Genomic DNA, 17,166 nt, shown 5'->3' on the forward strand with positions numbered 1-17,166 from the left:
ATATTCTAAGTATTGCTGAAAGATGGTGTGACATGATGGGAAACAACGTTTAAGAGTCATACAGACTAAAGACGGGCACAGGAGGAGGCTGAAAGTCTGGAGGACCTGGTAGTGATGAGGTACAATCCAAGAGATGTCATCAAAGAGAGGTTGTTGAGAGTGTGCTGGAATGAGGGCAGGCAGGAGAGGATTTAGTTTGTAACTTGAGACAACTACCAGTAGAGGTTTTCCAGGAGACAGAGGGAAGCACACTGAAAGTAATTTTTATTTGGAAGAGAAATTGCAGTGGGATCAGAATGAAATACTAGTCTCTCTGGATGAGGGCTAAAGTGGAGTGGCCGTTAAGAGACAAGATTTTTAGCCCTTTAAAAATTCTTATTGGGGGGCCACCCTGGTGGTGCAAGGGGTTAAGCACCTCACTATGAAGCAATCCTCAATCTCTGCAGTATGAGTTCGATCCCTGGCCAGCCAGGGAGCAACCCACATGGCGAGGCAGACCTCTCCTGGCTTGCCTGCTGCTCCCCTCAGCAGTGTATTTCACTGCCTGCCTGTTCTGTTCCCTGCTCTATCTCTGGTGAATCCTCTCACCACCACCCCCTCCACATCTCTGGCCTGTACCCCAGTTCTTGGATGCCTAAATAAATAAATCTTTAAAAAAAATTCTTATTAGGTCCTTCCTGGTGGTGCAAGTGGTTAAGCACCTCACTATGAAGCAGTCTGAGGCCTCTGTAGCACGACTTCGATCCCTGGCTGGCCAGGGAGCAACCCACATGGCGCTCTCCTGTCTCTCCCGCTGCTCCCCTTAGCAGTGTATTTCAGTCAGTCTGCCTGTTCTGTTCCCCACTCTGTCTCTGGTGAATCCTCTCAACCCCCCACCCCTCATCTCTGGCCTGTACCCCAGCTCTTGTATGCATAAATAAATAAATCTTTAAAAAAAATAAAGATTTAAAAAAAAATTCTTACTGACTGATGAAAGGTTGGTTGTAACCACTGGCTCAGGACCTCCTCTCTTCTCAGGGTTCCCAAGAAATTAGTACTAAAGAAATCCCTGCTTCGGGGCTGTGCCAGACCTCCAATTTCCTCTCCGTAGGGGAGCAGTTGCGCAGCGCCGCCGCTAGGTGGCGCAGGCCTCCAACCCATCTGCGCTATGGGGCGGGGCCAACCGCGGGGCGGGCCCTGGAGCAGCTTCCGGTTTCCGGCAGCAGCCTCGGTCTCTGCGCGCCGCCGTCATGGCCGCCGAGGAGAAGGACCCCCTGAGCTATTTCGCAGCGTACGGAAGCAGCAGCTCAGGCTCCTCGGAAGAGGAGGACAACAGCGAGCCAGAGGAAACGAGCTGCAGGGCCCCGAATCCGGCGAAGTCGGCGGGCGGCTGTGGGAACAAGGCGGAAAAACGGCTGCCGGGACCCGACGAGCTGTTCCGGAGCGTGACGCGCCCGGCCTTTCTCTACAACCCGCTCAACAAGCAGATAGACTGGGACAGGCACGTCGTCAAGGCCCCGGAGGAGGTGAGGTTCGCCACCCCGTTTCCCGAGCTTGGCCCGGGTCTCCACCCCCTTCCTCTGGAACGCCCTGCTGGAGGCCGGCTGCCCGCCCCCCACACGCAGTCACCCCCCTGCGGGATGCCGCGTCACCCCTCCCACCTCCAGCCCTGGGGAGCCCGGGCCCCCCCCCGAGCCTGGTGGGTGTCAGACCGGACCCGAAGCCCCTGCCCCCTCGTGAGGAGACCCAAACCTCGGCGCTCGGTGCCCCGACCCCGCGCGGCGAGGACTAACGGTGGTGACTCCCCCGCCCCCCCGCTGCAGCTTCTCCCCGAGACCCCTTCCCTTTGACGCCGAAGTGCCTGCGGTGCTGCCTCCAAGACAGTGTCTGCTGCAGCCTCCTGAAGGGGTCAGCCTTGGCGTAGTATCTCTGAGACTGGATTCTTCTTTGGTAACTAAAAGTTATTAGCTTTATTGTCCAGGGAACCCTTTTGGCTTTTCGCTTAACGGTGTTGTGATTTTTGAGAGCAAGATGTGTCTTTAAACCTAAAAGAAAAAGTCGGCCTGCACAATAAGCGAACGGCAGGGAGGTGCATGTGTCCAGACCGATTATAGGCACCTCGGTTGGTCACAGTGCTTCTTGATGTGTTTGCTTAACAGCCGCCAAAGGAATTCAAAATATGGAAATCAAACTATGTACCACCGCCAGAGACCTACATTACTGAGAAGAAACCTCCACCTCCAGAGCTGGACATGGCAATAAAATGGTCTAACATATATGAGGACAATGGTGATGATGCCCCACAAAATGCTAAGAAAGCTAGGCTTCTGCCGGAAGGGGAGGAGACAGTGGAATCAGGTGAGGCGATGCAGACTTCTGTGGTCGTGCTTTCTCGTCCCTGTGATGGGTTTAAGAGGAGGGAGAGAGATTATTTAGTGAATGGGAATTAAATCTCGTGAGCAAAGTGGTTGCAATGATCTTCGGATTCTTTTTGCTGTGTTTTTTGAAAAGGTTGTATATATATGTGACTTTAAAGTGAGTCTCTGATCGCTCAGCTAGTGCCATTTGCTGTGTTGCAGAGAAGATCAGAAATGATTCAGACTTCAAAGTGAAATTGGTATCATCAGCCAATAGTATATGTCATTTATGGTACTTTATTATTAGCAGGTGTTCATTTATGGATTCTTTCTTGTAATTGCAGTTGTGAAGTGATGAAGGCTTCATTTTATATTAAAGCAGTTGTGCTTTAGAACTAAAATGAGTGTGACCAAATGAATTTAATTGAGTAGTGCAGGATAGGTGGCTTGTTCATAATATAATTTCCTCTCTTACTTGGATGATAAGGCACCACAGTAATCTCTGCCTCCACACTTACTCCTCCTTCCCTCCCCCCCCCCCCCATTCTTTCACACTGCAGCTAGTGTATACTTTCTGTCACCTGCTTAGAGCCCTTCACCAACAGGATAGATGAGAGCCTTCTATGACAGGCCATACCTGTCTCGTCATTTCACATGGCTCCCTTTCCAGCACTTTAAGTTCTTGAAATTCAGGATGAATAGACCAGGCTATTTTATGTTTTCACGCCTTTCAGCATTTTAGTCTGAAATGTTCTTCCCTCCCTCTGTGGCTGGCAAACTTCATCCTTCAAATTCCAACTTAAAGAAGACGAAATTACAGATGTACCTCCTCTCTAATTAGTTGCTTCTCTGTACCTGTGCTGATGCTGTTGGTAACACTTAAAAGCTTTTTATGTGAGTATTTGTTCACAAGCCTATAGTTCCCTAAGCAACAGGGGTACAGTCTCATTTATATGTTTCAGTGTGTTAAACATTGTAGTTTTCATTCAGTGGGAAATTGTCTAGTTTAACTACATGTTTTGGACTATCATTTTTATTAAAGGGTATGACATTTTTTGCTAAACAGATTTTGGATCTTCCAAAACTTATTTATAGCCATTCGGAATTTTATAAGAAAGAGTAAACTTCTAGGGATTCTTAACTTCAATTTTGCTTTGACCTGGCTCTCCATTTCTTTCACTGATTTCTCAGCATGGATTATAAGTCATTGATGAAGTCATTATCTCCAGCAAATAGTGTCTTTTCTGGAAATAATCAGTGAAGTCAGCATTTACTGTATAGTATTTTATATGACTAATAAAAATACTTTAGCATACATAATCTTTACTCCTTATAACACTTTGTAAAACCAGATAGGGAAAATTTGTTAGACTTAGCAACCTGTTCCAAAGTTATAAATGACTTGCAGTGTTACTTTCCAGACAAAAAAACACTCCTAAAGAATTTGCCCAAATTCATTCAGCTAGAAAAAGGCAGATTAGGGATTTAATTCCATGCTTTAAAAATGATACTTTATTTAACTGGGATTTAACCTTCTGATAGTAAAGCTAGAATGCTTGAGAAACATATATCCCGTAGTACAAATGGCAAAAAGGGCATGAGAGTTTATATTCAAACTAGGGGTGTCATAAGCTGGTACTCTGCTATCTTTGTTTTTAATGGAAACATTCAGGATTATATGCCAGGACAAACAAGCAGAAAGAATTATCTTTTGTCCGGTTCTGTTAGAAAAAATTCCCAGTGTATGACAGATGACACTGCTATTTCCGGAGATAATTTCTGTGCATTTAATCATGTGATGGTTCTACATCAGAAAATGAATGTAGGCGATATTAAAAAACAACGGGACCCAACCTAAGGCACAGTCAGTGTAAAGTACATCCTAAGATAAAAAGATAATCCTGAAATCTTCAGTTTTGACTTTAAGGTTGGTTATTGATTATAACATTTTGTAGTATCTTTCTTTTTAGAAGTGTTTTTTGCTCATTCACATCCCTTTACCTGTTCACAGTCACTATAGAATGAATTTCCCCACCTTTTTCACCTCTTTTTTAAATTTCGTATATTTTGTATTTTTTAAAGATTTATTTATTTATGCATGGAAGAACTGGGGTGTAGGCCAGAGATGCAGGGGGTGAGAGGATTCACCAGAGACAGAGTGGGGAGCAGAACAGGCAGATCCACTGAAATATACCACTGAGTGGGAGCAGCAGGCAAGACAGGAGAGGTCTGCCTAGACATTTGTGGGTTAGCTTCCTGGCCTGGGGATTGAGCACAGGCTGTATCATTGATAGTGCTGACCCTTAACCCCTCCGCCACCAGGGAGTCCCAAATCACTTTTTTTTTTTTTTAAAGATTTATTTATTTATGCATACAAGAGTTGGGGCACCGGCCAGAGTTGTGGGGGGTCACAAGGTTCACCAAAGACAGAGTGGGGAACAGAAAAGGCAGACTGACTGAAATACACTGCTGAGGGGAGCAGCAGACGAGTCGGGAGAGGTCGGTGCCAGAGGCTTGGGATTGCTTCATAGTGGGGTGATGAACCTCTTGTGCCACCAGGGAGGCCCCCATATCTCTTTTTTCAAATTTATAAAATAGTTTTTATTAGAAATAACATGCTTTTAGATTCTGTAATTTTTATTTTTTTTTTTTTTTTTTTTTTTTTTTTTATAGAGGCATGCTTTATTTATTTGTTTGCTGGTTTGTTTGTTTGTTTTGTTTATACATGCACTGGGTACAGTCAGAAGCGCGGGAGGGCGAGAGAATTCACCAGAGCCAGAGCGGGGAGCAGAGCAGGCAGAAGGACCGAAGTACACTGCTGAGGGGAGCAGCGGGCGGCAGGAGAGGTCTGCGCGCCATGTGGGACCCTCCTCTGGTGGCCGGGGAGCAGCCGGGGATCGAACCGGCGCCGCAGAGGCCGCGCGCAGCTTCGCAACCCAGCGCTCAACCGCTGCGCCACCGGGGAGGCCCAGATTCTGTAATTTTTAGATTACTAAATTACTTAGTTTTTACTTTTCCATTGTTTTACTGGTCCGTTTTGCTAGTTAACAACTTCCGGGTACTTTAGAAGAGAAGCCGGGAAAGATTCAAACTTTGCCATTGAGTCTTACAACTTATGAGTGCTTCCTCTCTAGTGGTTGCAAAATGTAGTTCAATAAAGCTTAAATATTAATCGTAGCTTTGTAAACATGTAAGTAATTGTGAAAACCTAACCAGAGTAACTACGTAAAAATTTGTTTTTAATTTAGTTTGTAATAATAGTTGAAATTTACTTACCTCTGGTGGCATGAGTTGCATAATGGAAAAAAAAAAAAAAATGCTTCCTGACTAGTAGATGTGCAGTAAAATGCAAAGTAGGAACTGAAATAGAATGTGAAGTGAATGAACACTGCAGGGTTTTTTCCCCCTGCTCTATTTAATGCAATACTTTGTTCTATCACTAGATGGCATTAGCTCTTCTATATAAATCACTGATAGGAAGTTACTTTTCCCATCTCAGTAGTTTGTGGGTTTGTTATTCAATAAATATTTTTTAATTAAAAAAACTTTAATAAATGGAAGATTAAAAGCAGAAGTGTCTCAGGATCATGCTTTTAATATATGTTAACTGTGAATTTTATAGTAGAGTTAACAAAGTAATTTCGATTTTTAAGTTGCCACTACTGAAAATTATCTCAAAAGTCAAGCTTGCCACTACTAAAAATTATCTCAAAAGTCAAGCATGGTGATAATTAAACTCCAGTTAAAAAACAAAAGCCTTGGCTTAGTTGAGCTCTGTGCTAGGTCAGTTGATTTTTTTGTAGGGCAGTGTTTTTATGTATACCTGATTAAAACTTTAGCTTATAAATTCCTGGGGTGAGTGAGTGATCTGAATTGTATTTTATCTTACCACATACAAAAATCCATGGTACTCAATGGACTATATAAATGACATTACCTGGGGCCTCCCTGATGGCGCAAGGGCTTAAGTCTCAGCACTATGGAGCTATCCTCAGTCACTGATCCCTGGCCAGGGAGCGAACCCACGTGGCACAGCAGACCTCTCCTCTCTTGCCTGCTTCTTCCCTCAGCAGTGTATTTCAGTCAATCTGCCTGTTCTGTTGCCTACTCTTTTTCTGGTGAAGCCTCTTACCCCTCACACCTCTGGTCTACACCCCAGCTCTTGTATGCATAAATAAATAAATATTTTAAAATATATACATATATTTACATATATATATGTATATATGACATTATCACACTGTGTTTGAAGATGAGTAAAGAAGAATCACCTGCTGTTGATACTCCTTATTGTGAACATCAAAAAAAGTGTTACTGAATATGGTACAGATGGCAGAAGAAAATTAAAGACTTAAGATTTTAGGGCCTCCCTGGTGGCACAAGGGGTTAAGCACAGCACTATGAAGCTGTCCACAGCCTCTGCAGCATGAGTTTGATCCCCAGCCAGGGAGCTACCCACATGGTGCAACAGACCTCTTCTCACTCTCCCGCTGCTCCCCTCAGCAGTCAGTCTGCCTGTTCTGTTCCCCACTCTGTCTCTGGTGAATCCTTTCACCCCCTGCACTTGTGGCCTGTACACAGTTCTTATATGCATAAATAATCTTTTTTAAAAAAAGAAAATTTAAGACTTCAGATTTTAAAAATATTTCCTCCATAAAGAGTCTGTAATGGGCCTCCCTGATGGCACAAGGGGTTAAGCACCGCACTATGAAGCAATCCATAGCCTCTGCAGCACGAGTTCAATCCCTGGCTGGCCAGGGAGAAACTCACATGGCATAGCAGACCTCTCCTGACTCACCCACTGCTCCCCTCAGCAGTGTATTTCAGTCAGTCTGCCTGTTCTGCTCCCCGTTCTGTCTCTGGTGGATCCTCTCTCCCCTCCCCCCCACCCCCACATCTCTGGCCTGTGCCCCAGCTCTTGTATGCATAAATAAATCCTTTTTTTTAAAAAAAAAAAAAAAAAGGAGTCTGTAAGTTAATATCAGTAATTCCCCAGTTTTTTTTAATTTAGTATTTTCAGCATCAAAATATTTTTCTAGACCACAATTGGTTTTTTTTTTCCTTTGAAGATTATTTATATATACAAGAACTACGGTGCAAGCAAGAGGTATGGAGGGTGGTGAGAAGATTCACCAGAGACAGAGTGGGGATCAGAACAAGCAGATTTTACTGAAATACACTGCTGAGGGGAGCAGCAGGTGAGATAGGAGAGGTCTGCTGGGCAATGTCAGTCAGCTCTCTGGCTGGGGTTAGAACTCATGTTGCAATGTCTCAGGAAATTCAGTAATAAAATAAATTTGTATTTTATAAATCATAACATCTGCATGTAATTCTACCTGAATTTTTAAATAGTGTCATATATTTGTGCTTTATTGAGCCATAGTTGGATTTTTTTTTTTTAAAGATTTTATTTATTTTTGCATAGAAGAACTGGGGTATAGGCCAGAGATGTGGTTGTGGAGGGTGAGAGTATTCACCAGAGACAGAGTGGGGAGCAGAACAGGCAGATCTACTGAAATACACTGCTGAGGGGAGCAGTGAGTGAGACAGAAGAGATCTGCTGTGCCATGTGGGTTAGCCCCCTGGCTGGGGATAGAACACAGGCCATCGAGGTGGGCCATTGCCAGTTAACCCCTGGGCCACCAGGGAGGCCCTGGATTTTCTTTATGAATGAAAGGATCTATCTTTTCATGCATGGTGACATTTTTACTAATTAGAAAGAAATCGCCCATGGATATAGACATTGATAATATTTTGGGAAACTAAAAAACAGTTTTAATGTAAAGTTCTCTGCCTCCAAAAATTTCTCCATAATATAAAGGGGGGGAGGGAAGGGTTTTCAGAATATTAGAATATTCTGACCATTGGGGCCTCCCTGGTGGTGCAGGGGTTAAGTCTAAGCATATCACGCTATTCCCTGGCCAGGGAGCTAATCCCCACATGGCATAGCAGTCCTCTCCTGCCTTACCCTCTGTTCCCCTCAGTCTTCCTGTTCTGCTCCCCACTGTCTCTGGTGAATCCTCACACCCTCCCCCCCCACACACACACACCTCTGGCCTATACCCCAGTTCTTATATGCATAAATAAATAAAATAAATCTTTTAAAAAGTGGGGGGAATATTCTCAGCCTCTTAGCAGTGGGGGAGGTAGAACTGAATACCAAGAAGAAGTTGAAATATCACCCCGTGAGTGTTTTCTTACCTTCAGAATGTAAGGACAGGAGTAGGGAGGGGGAGTGGGAATTGCCGGGAGAACTCAGATAGAAAGGAATGACTGATAGCCACTTAGATGTCATGGTTAAATTTATATCTTCTTTTTGTAAAAAGAACAGAATGTGTTCCATTCTTATAAAATATACATTGTATATTTAAATTACACAGCTTAGATACTATAGAATATTTTCAGAACAAATCTGATTTTCTCATTTTAAGCACCTTAATATAGCATTAAAGGGTTACTTTGTGAATTTTGTATAAAACTACAACTGATATTACTTTTACTTGCACTTGAAAGTCAGGGGGTTTCCCGCTCTTACTCTGTTTTGTCACATCCTGCTCTCCCAATCTAGAATGAGATCATTTATCTATTTTAGTTTTCAAAGCAGAGCTTAACGTTTTGTCAAGTACGAGAAATTGGTAGACTATATCATCTATTCTTGTTTTCTTTCCTGCTTAAGGAAAAGATTAAACATATTTCTCCTGCAGTTTATAGACGTTTTCTATTCCTAAACTCCTATGTAACTTTTATTGAGAGATAATTAACATTTAACATTACAGGAGTTTTAGGTGTACTACATAATGATTATATGTATATATTGAGAAATGATCACCACAATACATCTAGTTACCATCCATCACCATGCATAGTTGCAATATTTTTTTTTTTAGGGTGAGAATTTTTTCTTTAAGATTTATTTTATTTATGCATACTAGAACTGGGGGTACAGGCCAGAGGTGTGCGAGGGGAGAGGGTTCACCAGAGACAGAGTGGGGAACAGAGCAGGCAGACTGACTGAAATACACTGCTGAGGGGAAAAGCAGGCGAGACAGGAGAGGTCTGCTGCCCCGTGTGGGTAGCTCCCTGGCCAACCAGGCATCGAACTGGTGCTGCAGAGGCTGCGGATAGCTTCATAGTGCTGTGCTTAACACCTTGCACCACCAGGGAGGCCCTAAGGTGAGAATTTTAAGATCTGCTTTCTAAGCAGCTTTCAGAAGTACCACACATTATTGTCAACTATAGTCACCATGCTGCCGTTACATCTTCAGGGTTTATTTATCTTAAAACTGGAGGTTTGTATCTTTTCATCACCCATTTCTCTCCTTTATCTAACTTTCCATATCAGGGTTCTGAGTTAATTTGTGGTTTGTATTGGGAAACTTTGAGACAGTTGGTGAGGTTGATGATTTTGGTACAAAGCCAATGAAATTTTAATACCTAACATGTTTTTTGTTTCTTTTTAACTTACTGATTAAAATTCTTCCTTTCATATTTAAAGATGATGAAAAAGATGAGCATACTTCTAAAAAACGCAAGGTAGAACCAGGAGAACCAGCAAAGAAGAAAAAGTAGAAAACAAATAACAAGCATTTCTGGACTGCAAAACTTGCTGAAATGGTTTTTGGGGGCAGATTAAATCAAAAATTGTAAATTATTGTGATACAACATCTCCATGGAAGTACATGTTAATTAACTCATGTGTATTGCTATAAGAATTGTCCACTGTAGAGTTCATTTTTTATTTAAAACTTATGTATTTAAAACTCAAATGGTGATTTGTGATTGTGAAATTGACAATACTTGGAAGCATTCTTGCTATCACAGAATTGGTGACATGCCTTGAGAGTTTTGTCACGTGTTGACATGCCAATGTTCTATGAACCTTTTATAAAGGAATATATTTTTAAAGTAAATATACTATAATGTACTGTGAACTTGTAGGGTGCTTTTCAACAGTGTTTGTACAGTGTAAATAGATCATGGAAATAAAATTACTTAATTCAGTATCACTATTAATGCATAACATTAACATTGGAATATTTGTCTGTGACAAGTACATTCTTTGACATGTGATGTTTTAAATCGTATCAGTGGGTATTATATTTAAGGAGCGCCTCCCGTGTTCCAGGTGCTTGTGTATACATCTTTCTCATCTTCAACTACTCGTAATACTAGTAAAGCAGTAGTAGTAACTTCATTGTATAATAGAGATTAACTTGTCGAAGGGTTTCAGCTAGTAAATGATTAATTTGGAATTTAACTTGGGAAACTTAAATTCTGAAATTATCACCTAAATCACCTTTCCACCAATCAAAATATAATCATCGTTTAGGAAATGCAGTTGTCATCACTTCAGGTACTCTTCTGTGTTAGCTAGTAGAAATCTTCTCCCATTATGGCTATTAATTCCCTTGTTAAGTAAGATAAGGTTCTTTAACAAGGAACTGTGAGGTGTCACAAATAAAAATACAGGGCACCCAGTTAAAATGGAATTTTACATAAGTAACTTTTTGTTTATGCAGTATTTGGAACATACTTATACTAAAAATTCATTTATCTGAAATTCATATTTAACTGAAAATCACTTATCTGCTTGTTTCTCTACCCAATTCCTTCTTAATGCCTTTTATACAGTAATACTCAAGAAAATAGGCAGGTGGTAGTCAGAGACATAGTAATATTTGACGTGAGTTCTACAGTCCAAAATGGCACCTGTGCAGTTATCCATAGTCTTTTTTTAAGATTTATTTATTTAATACATACAAGAATTGGGGTACAAACCAGAGTTGTGGGGGGTGAGAGGATTCACCAGAGACAGAATGGGGAACAGAACAGGCAGATTGACTGAAATACCCTGCTGAAGGGATCAGTGGGCGAGTCAGGGGAGGTCTGCTACGCCATATGGGTAGCTCCCTGGCCGGGCATCAAACTCATGCTGCAGTAGCTGTGGATAGCTTCATAGGTTGTATCTTAACCCCTTGCGCCACCAGGGAGGCCCAGTTATTTGTAGTCTTGAATGATAAAAAGTGGAAGCCTCAAGCTGCATCAGTCTTTGCATGATTCTTAGGCCTTTAAAAGACATGAGTTAATTACAGACATTGCGTATGTGGTGTTTAAGAAAAATTAAAAGACATCAGTCTGTGAAATGGTGGTTCCCAAGTAGATTTCTGGAGAAATCTATATTCTGCATCCATGTATTGGATCAGAAGTTACTGAATTTACATGATTTTAAAATAAGTGTCATAACAAATCTCATACCGAAAAAGCCCAGCAAACCACTGTCTGCAACTTTTTTAACCTTTTTTGAGGACCCATTGGTTCAACCCAACTGAGATCAGTGAACTAATGGCAGAGAATAAGAATTCACTGGATAGGTCAGTCCCTACTGGTACTTTGAGCCTTCTTTCTAAAAGGTAACAGAAGAGGGGGAAAGCAAATACTTTTTCTTTGAAGGGGTGTATGTTTCAATTTTTTTTTTTTTAAAGATTTATTTATTTATACAAGCACTGGGTACAGTCAGAAGCGCGGGAGGGTGAGAGAATTCACCAGAGTCAGAGAGAGGAGGAGAACAGTCAGACTGACGAAATACACTGCTGAGGGGTAGCAGTGGGCATGGCAGGAGAGGTCTGCGCACCATGTGAGACCCTCCCCAGTGGCCGGGGATTGAACCCACGCTGCAGAGGCTGCAGGCAGCTTCGTAGCCCAGCGCTCAACCGCTGCACCACTAGGGAGGCCCTGTTTCAATATTTTAAACAGGAGAAGTAGTGGCCATACTATTAAGCTTTGGTGAGAGATGTGCTGGTAGTAGTCAGGCTGGATTTCACTTGTGAGGGGAAGGGAGGACTTAGGAAGAAGGAGGCTAAATTGTGTTAGAGTAGTTGTGACTCGATTATTTGTAGCTCATTGGGTTTCTTCTCAAAATAAAGCCAAAAATGGGAAGAGAGATGAATTTACTTTATTATTTAACCTTCCACAGAAACACCTCCGTTTGGAAAAGGACTTTCACTTCACTCTACATCCATCACCACATTAGATAATGGAATTTTTCCCTCTTTAGAGCAGTCCAGGGAACTTGTTGATGAAGTGTCTGTGTGGGTACTTAGGAAAGAAGCTGTTTGTTCCAGCTAGTGAAAACCCACTGGAGAAATCCTTATAAAAATCTGTGTAGTTGGGGAAAAATCTCTATTCAAGTTACTTCCTTTTTTCAGTGAGTCCAGTCACTTGACGTTTCTGATTGTTTCCTCATCTTTAAGATAAGGAAGTTAAGCCACATCAGCTATGAAGGACTTCCTTTTGTACATAGATAAAATCTGAGAAAAGAACTAAGCATTTATGGGCAATATTTTTAAGTGTAAAGTATAAATAGCATCGAGTTTTATGGGAAACATTTTAACTAGAATCAACATTACTGAGAAAATTGACAATTTTTGGCCATTAAAATATTAACACCTGGACATATTTACAAACTTTCTCATCTTACCCCTTCGTGCTGCAATTTTGAGTTCACAAAGTTCTGTCACATACCAAAAAACAGGTATTTTGGAAAATACCTAATGAGGTAGGTTTTGTGATCTCTAAATTAGAGAATGGAAAAGAGACCCAGCGAGCTTAAGCAATATATCCACTGATGCACTGAGAGTTAAGAGCTCAGATTAGAAGCTGCATCTCATTCCATGCTAAACTTACAGAGCACCTATTGGGTGCAATGCATTGTGATAAAAACAAAGGACCCAACTTCATTTTCGCAAAATCATACTAGTAGCCGTGGGTAAAATGTGTCAAGAGTACAAGTCGAGTCCAAAAGACAGGCTGCAGTAGTGCAGTGGGGTGATGTGTCTGAATAAACTGATAGAACTTAGTTGACTGTAATGGCTGAGAGAGAGGTTTTCTTTTATTGCCAACTATGTTTTCATTAAAATATGAATAGAATAATGCAAGTTTGGACATGACCTACATATAAAACACGTTGCCACATAAGTTAAATACAAAGCCCTACCAGAGATATTTGGAAAATGCAATTATTTTTACAAGTATCTGAATGAACTCAGCAATTTTTCTTAAGTCAAAAACTTTGGCTACCTTAAACCTACAACTGGATTTTAAAATGTATCATTGGTGGTAATTTGGATTTTAGAGTTTTGTATCTATACTGAGCTGCTTTCATGCCTCTATTATCACTTAGTACAGAAGTTCCAGATATTACAAAAAAGGTATTAAAATCTTCACCAAATGTTTTGGACTTTGCATTCAATTCTGAAGCTTCATCTCCACCCACATTGTTTTTCTAATTTGAAGCACTGTGTTTGCATTTTAATTCAACAGATACCAATAAGCACAAGTATGTATGGTCCTCAGAGTAGGGACTTCTTGCCTCATGTGTTCATTGACTAGAACAATGCCTGGTACATAGTAGGCACTCAAAATAACTGCTAAATGTTGATGCGCTGAATTCCTCACCTTGAGCTTAGGAGTGATCCCTCAGAGGCTTGTGTTTTCGATTAAATGGGCCAATAAATCATGATATAAATCAGTTTGAGTTGTTTTCTGTCATTTTCAGTCAAAAACATCCTACTTAATGTGGAATTCTTTTTATTCCTTTAGTTTCTTACGGGAGTCACATACTGTCCTGGTTCTCTATCTCTCCGACTCCTCTGAACTGTCCTGGAATGTCAGGTTATGCTCATTCTCCATATTAGTTCTGGACAATTTCAGCCACATTCATGGCTACCACAATCTGGTGGTTTCCTACACTGTTAGCCTTGCCAAAATGCTCTGATAAAGCTCCAGATTTGTATACATCCCTGCTTTGGTCTCCTAGACCTCTCAGAGCTTCTGTGTCCAAAACCAAATGCATCATGTCAAAAACCACACCACCTGCTATGTGGCCTCACCATCAAGCCAGAAATCTGCCCTCTACCTCACTTTCCATCACATAGGTTTGGTCAGTAAACCCAGAGTGTTCTCTACCTGGTTCTGACTCATCTCTTAATCCAGCTCTAATGAATCATTTACCATTCCCCAGATATGCTATTTGGTTTCCCAATTCTTGCCTTCGCTTGTACCATTTGCTTGTCCTGGCCCTTCTCCTTTTACTTAGGAACCCAATCTTTGTCCTCCAGGAATCAGTTCAAGTATTCCTTCCTTTATGCACCTTGTTTTATTTATCTTTTTTAAAAGATTTATTTATGCATACAAGAACTGGGGTACAGGCCAGTTCTGGGGGGGTGAGAGGATTCATCAGAGACAGAGTGGAGAACAGAACAGGCAGACTGACTGCCAAGGGGAGCAGCAGGCAAGTCAGGAGAGGTCTGCTGTGCCATGTGGGTAGCTCGCTGGCCGCCTGGGATCAAACTCGTGCTGCAGAAGCTGTGGATAGCTCACAGTGCTTAACCCCTTGCGCCACCAGGGAGGCCCCTGTTTTATCTTTGCATCAGTACTTGTACATCACTTTTGCCAAGACTTAGTCTCAAATCAATAGCCAACATTTATTAAGAACTTATGTGCCAGGCATTATTCTAGATGCTTGACATTTATTAACTGATTTAATACGATGAGGGAAGTGCTATTACCAATGCTAATTTTCAGGAGAGAAAACTGAGGTACAGAGAAGATAAGTGATTTGCTCTAGGTGACAGCTGAGAAAGGCAGGCGGCCTGTCTCCAGGCCCAGGGTGTTGCTTCACTACACCAGAGGGGAGGAAGGAGCACCCTAGTTAAACAATTGATTTGTTAACTTGTGTCTGTTTGATTCAAAGAACACCTTACTCCTAGACAGCACTCAGAAATCAATTATTTGGAGAGTGAATGAATTCAAATCCTGTTCACTAACCAGAGAAACAGCATTTGTTAAATATCTCAGAAACATTTTTTAGGTCAATTAGATTAATATAAAAATAAAGTCAATACATAAATGTTTAGGAAGATTAAAGCATATTCCAATGCCTCAATGGCTTATTGATCACATAGTTGAGTATTTTTTAAAAAAAAGCCTTTATTGCTGAGAAAATATCCCTCTCTAAAATTATTTTTTTAGGGCCTCCCCAGTGGCACAGCGGTTGAGCGCTGGGTTGCAAAGCTGCCCACAGCCTCTGCAGCACCGATTCCATCCCTGGGCAACGGGGTGAGGGTCCCGCATGGCATGCAGACCTCTCCTGCCGCCTGCTGCTCCCCTCAGCAGTGTACTTCGGTCCTTCTGCCTGCTCTGCTCCCTGCTCTGGCTCTGGTGAATTCTCTCACCCTCCCGCACTTCTGACTGTACCCAGTGCTTGTATAAATAAATAAATAAATCTAAAAAAAATAATAGACTTAAAAAATATATTTTTTTAGTTTTCCATTTATTTTTTAAAGTCTACATATTTTTAAACAAAGTGCGATAACTTTAAACCACAGATTTGCCTCAGATTTCACTGGGTTTTCTCAAATCTTTCAAATTACAGTTTAGTTTAGAATCCTAGCACCTGGGCTCAGCGGTTGGTCCACCCTCCAGGACAGCCTTCCCAGAAAGTAGGAATGTCTTCTATGTCATCCCTGCTCCCACAGACCAGCCCATGAAATGACAGGTTTACACGCTGTATTTGAAAAGTCATTTCCTGCATGTCTGTAATATTTTGGTACCCAGAGCCTGAAACTCCCTTCCTTTTCCCATGTTTACCATTTTCTGAAAAAGGATTTGGTATATATGATTGAAGTAAAAAAGTGTGGCTCTATTCCTAGCATAAGTATCTATCTGTTTCTAAGTGAGAGCATAAGTCTAACAACCTTTCCTGGCACACCAGGGAATTTGCATGAACGTTTTAAATTTAGAATTCTTGAGGAAGACTACAAGGAATAGTAACTTCCAACTAGGGGTGACTTGTCTGCCAGCAAATGTAAAAGCAAGCCAACTCAGAAATTACTGCTGCAAGACTCACATGCTAGGGGGAGTTCAAGACCCTATTGTTAGTTTTCTGCTAGTCTTCATTTTGAACACACACACACAGAGAGAGAGAGAGAGAGAGACTCTACACAAATAGCATCTTCCTATTTTTTTTTTTTTTTTTTTTTACCATATTCTGCCTTGAGGTCTTCTCTTTCAACCCTCTTCTTAACAACAAAAAGTGCCCTAAACATCTTAGCAATATTTCTTGCAAAACATCTGGAATCCGCATGTCAAATCTGTAAGGCATAAACTGTTCTTTTTTGTTTCTTTTAATTTAGGCTTAATTACTTGAGCTCCAAATCCCCCCTGCCCCTGCCTCCCTACCAAACTAATTAGGACAATTATCTGAGCCATCCATGGCTACAGATCTGTTAAAGCCTGTTATTGAGGTTAACAAATGAGAGGGTTAATTTCTCTAGACTGCTTCATAGTTGGGGAAGAAAGATAATAAGCCCTTACATTTGTAGGGTGCTTTGAGTTTTCAAGCTCTTTTTTCTCTACACAAGTTGCCACCCAGGAGAAGGCTTACTTTAGGGTTCCAGACTGACTGGAACCCTGAGGTTAAGTGACTTAATTCTAAACTGAAGCACTTGGAATTCACTAGTACACATGAAAGAGACTCCTCAGCCTTGCTGCTTCAACTGTATAAAAAAGATTTAGATGTTTTTTTACAGGAATAGAATTGCCAGGTAGTTACCTCTGGCGCCAACTTAGAAATGTTGACTTAAAACCTTAGACAGTAAGTGGCCTTTTCTAGATAATTTGGTGCCCTGTGTGTTTTTAACCTACATAGAAGATGCTGAATTCACCCAGGCACTTTAGCTAATTATGAACTGCCTAGGATTTTCTATTCTTTTCCCACTTTTGTTTCCATTGTAACAGTAGCAAGGCTATCCTATGTCAGTCTTGCTGGGCA

General features: G+C 41.4%; 1 protein-coding gene across 1 annotated transcript; it reads left to right on the plus strand.

Moving 5' to 3' along the window:
* The first annotated feature begins 1,203 nt into the window (after window positions 1-1,203).
* On the plus strand, window positions 1,204-14,477 carry CUNH1orf52 (chromosome unknown C1orf52 homolog). Its single transcript, XM_037500105.2, has 3 exons — window positions 1,204-1,505; window positions 2,139-2,337; window positions 9,832-14,477. The coding sequence occupies exons 1-3, from the start codon at window positions 1,230-1,232 to the stop codon at window positions 9,903-9,905; spliced, it is 549 nt and encodes a 182-aa protein (XP_037356002.1). The 5' UTR covers window positions 1,204-1,229; the 3' UTR covers window positions 9,906-14,477.
* The last annotated feature ends 2,689 nt before the right edge of the window (window positions 14,478-17,166 follow it).

This window comes from Talpa occidentalis, unplaced genomic scaffold (genome assembly GCF_014898055.3).
Source record: "Talpa occidentalis isolate TD23 unplaced genomic scaffold, MPIMG_talOcc4v2.1 talOcc4.9, whole genome shotgun sequence".
Classification (NCBI taxonomy): domain Eukaryota; kingdom Metazoa; phylum Chordata; class Mammalia; order Eulipotyphla; family Talpidae; genus Talpa; species Talpa occidentalis.

What these genes read in the sequence shown, in the direction of transcription:
- CUNH1orf52 (XM_037500105.2), top strand. Translation starts at nt 1,230, where the DNA reads ATGGCCGCCGAGGAGAAGGACCCCCTGAGCTATTTCGCAGCGTACGGA. An exon ending in TCGTCAAGGCCCCGGAGGAG is followed by an intron (nt 1,506 to 2,138) that starts GTGAGGTTCGCC and finishes TTTGCTTAACAG; the next exon opens with CCGCCAAAGGAATTCAAAAT. An exon ending in GGAGGAGACAGTGGAATCAG is followed by an intron (nt 2,338 to 9,831) that starts GTGAGGCGATGC and finishes TCATATTTAAAG; the next exon opens with ATGATGAAAAAGATGAGCAT.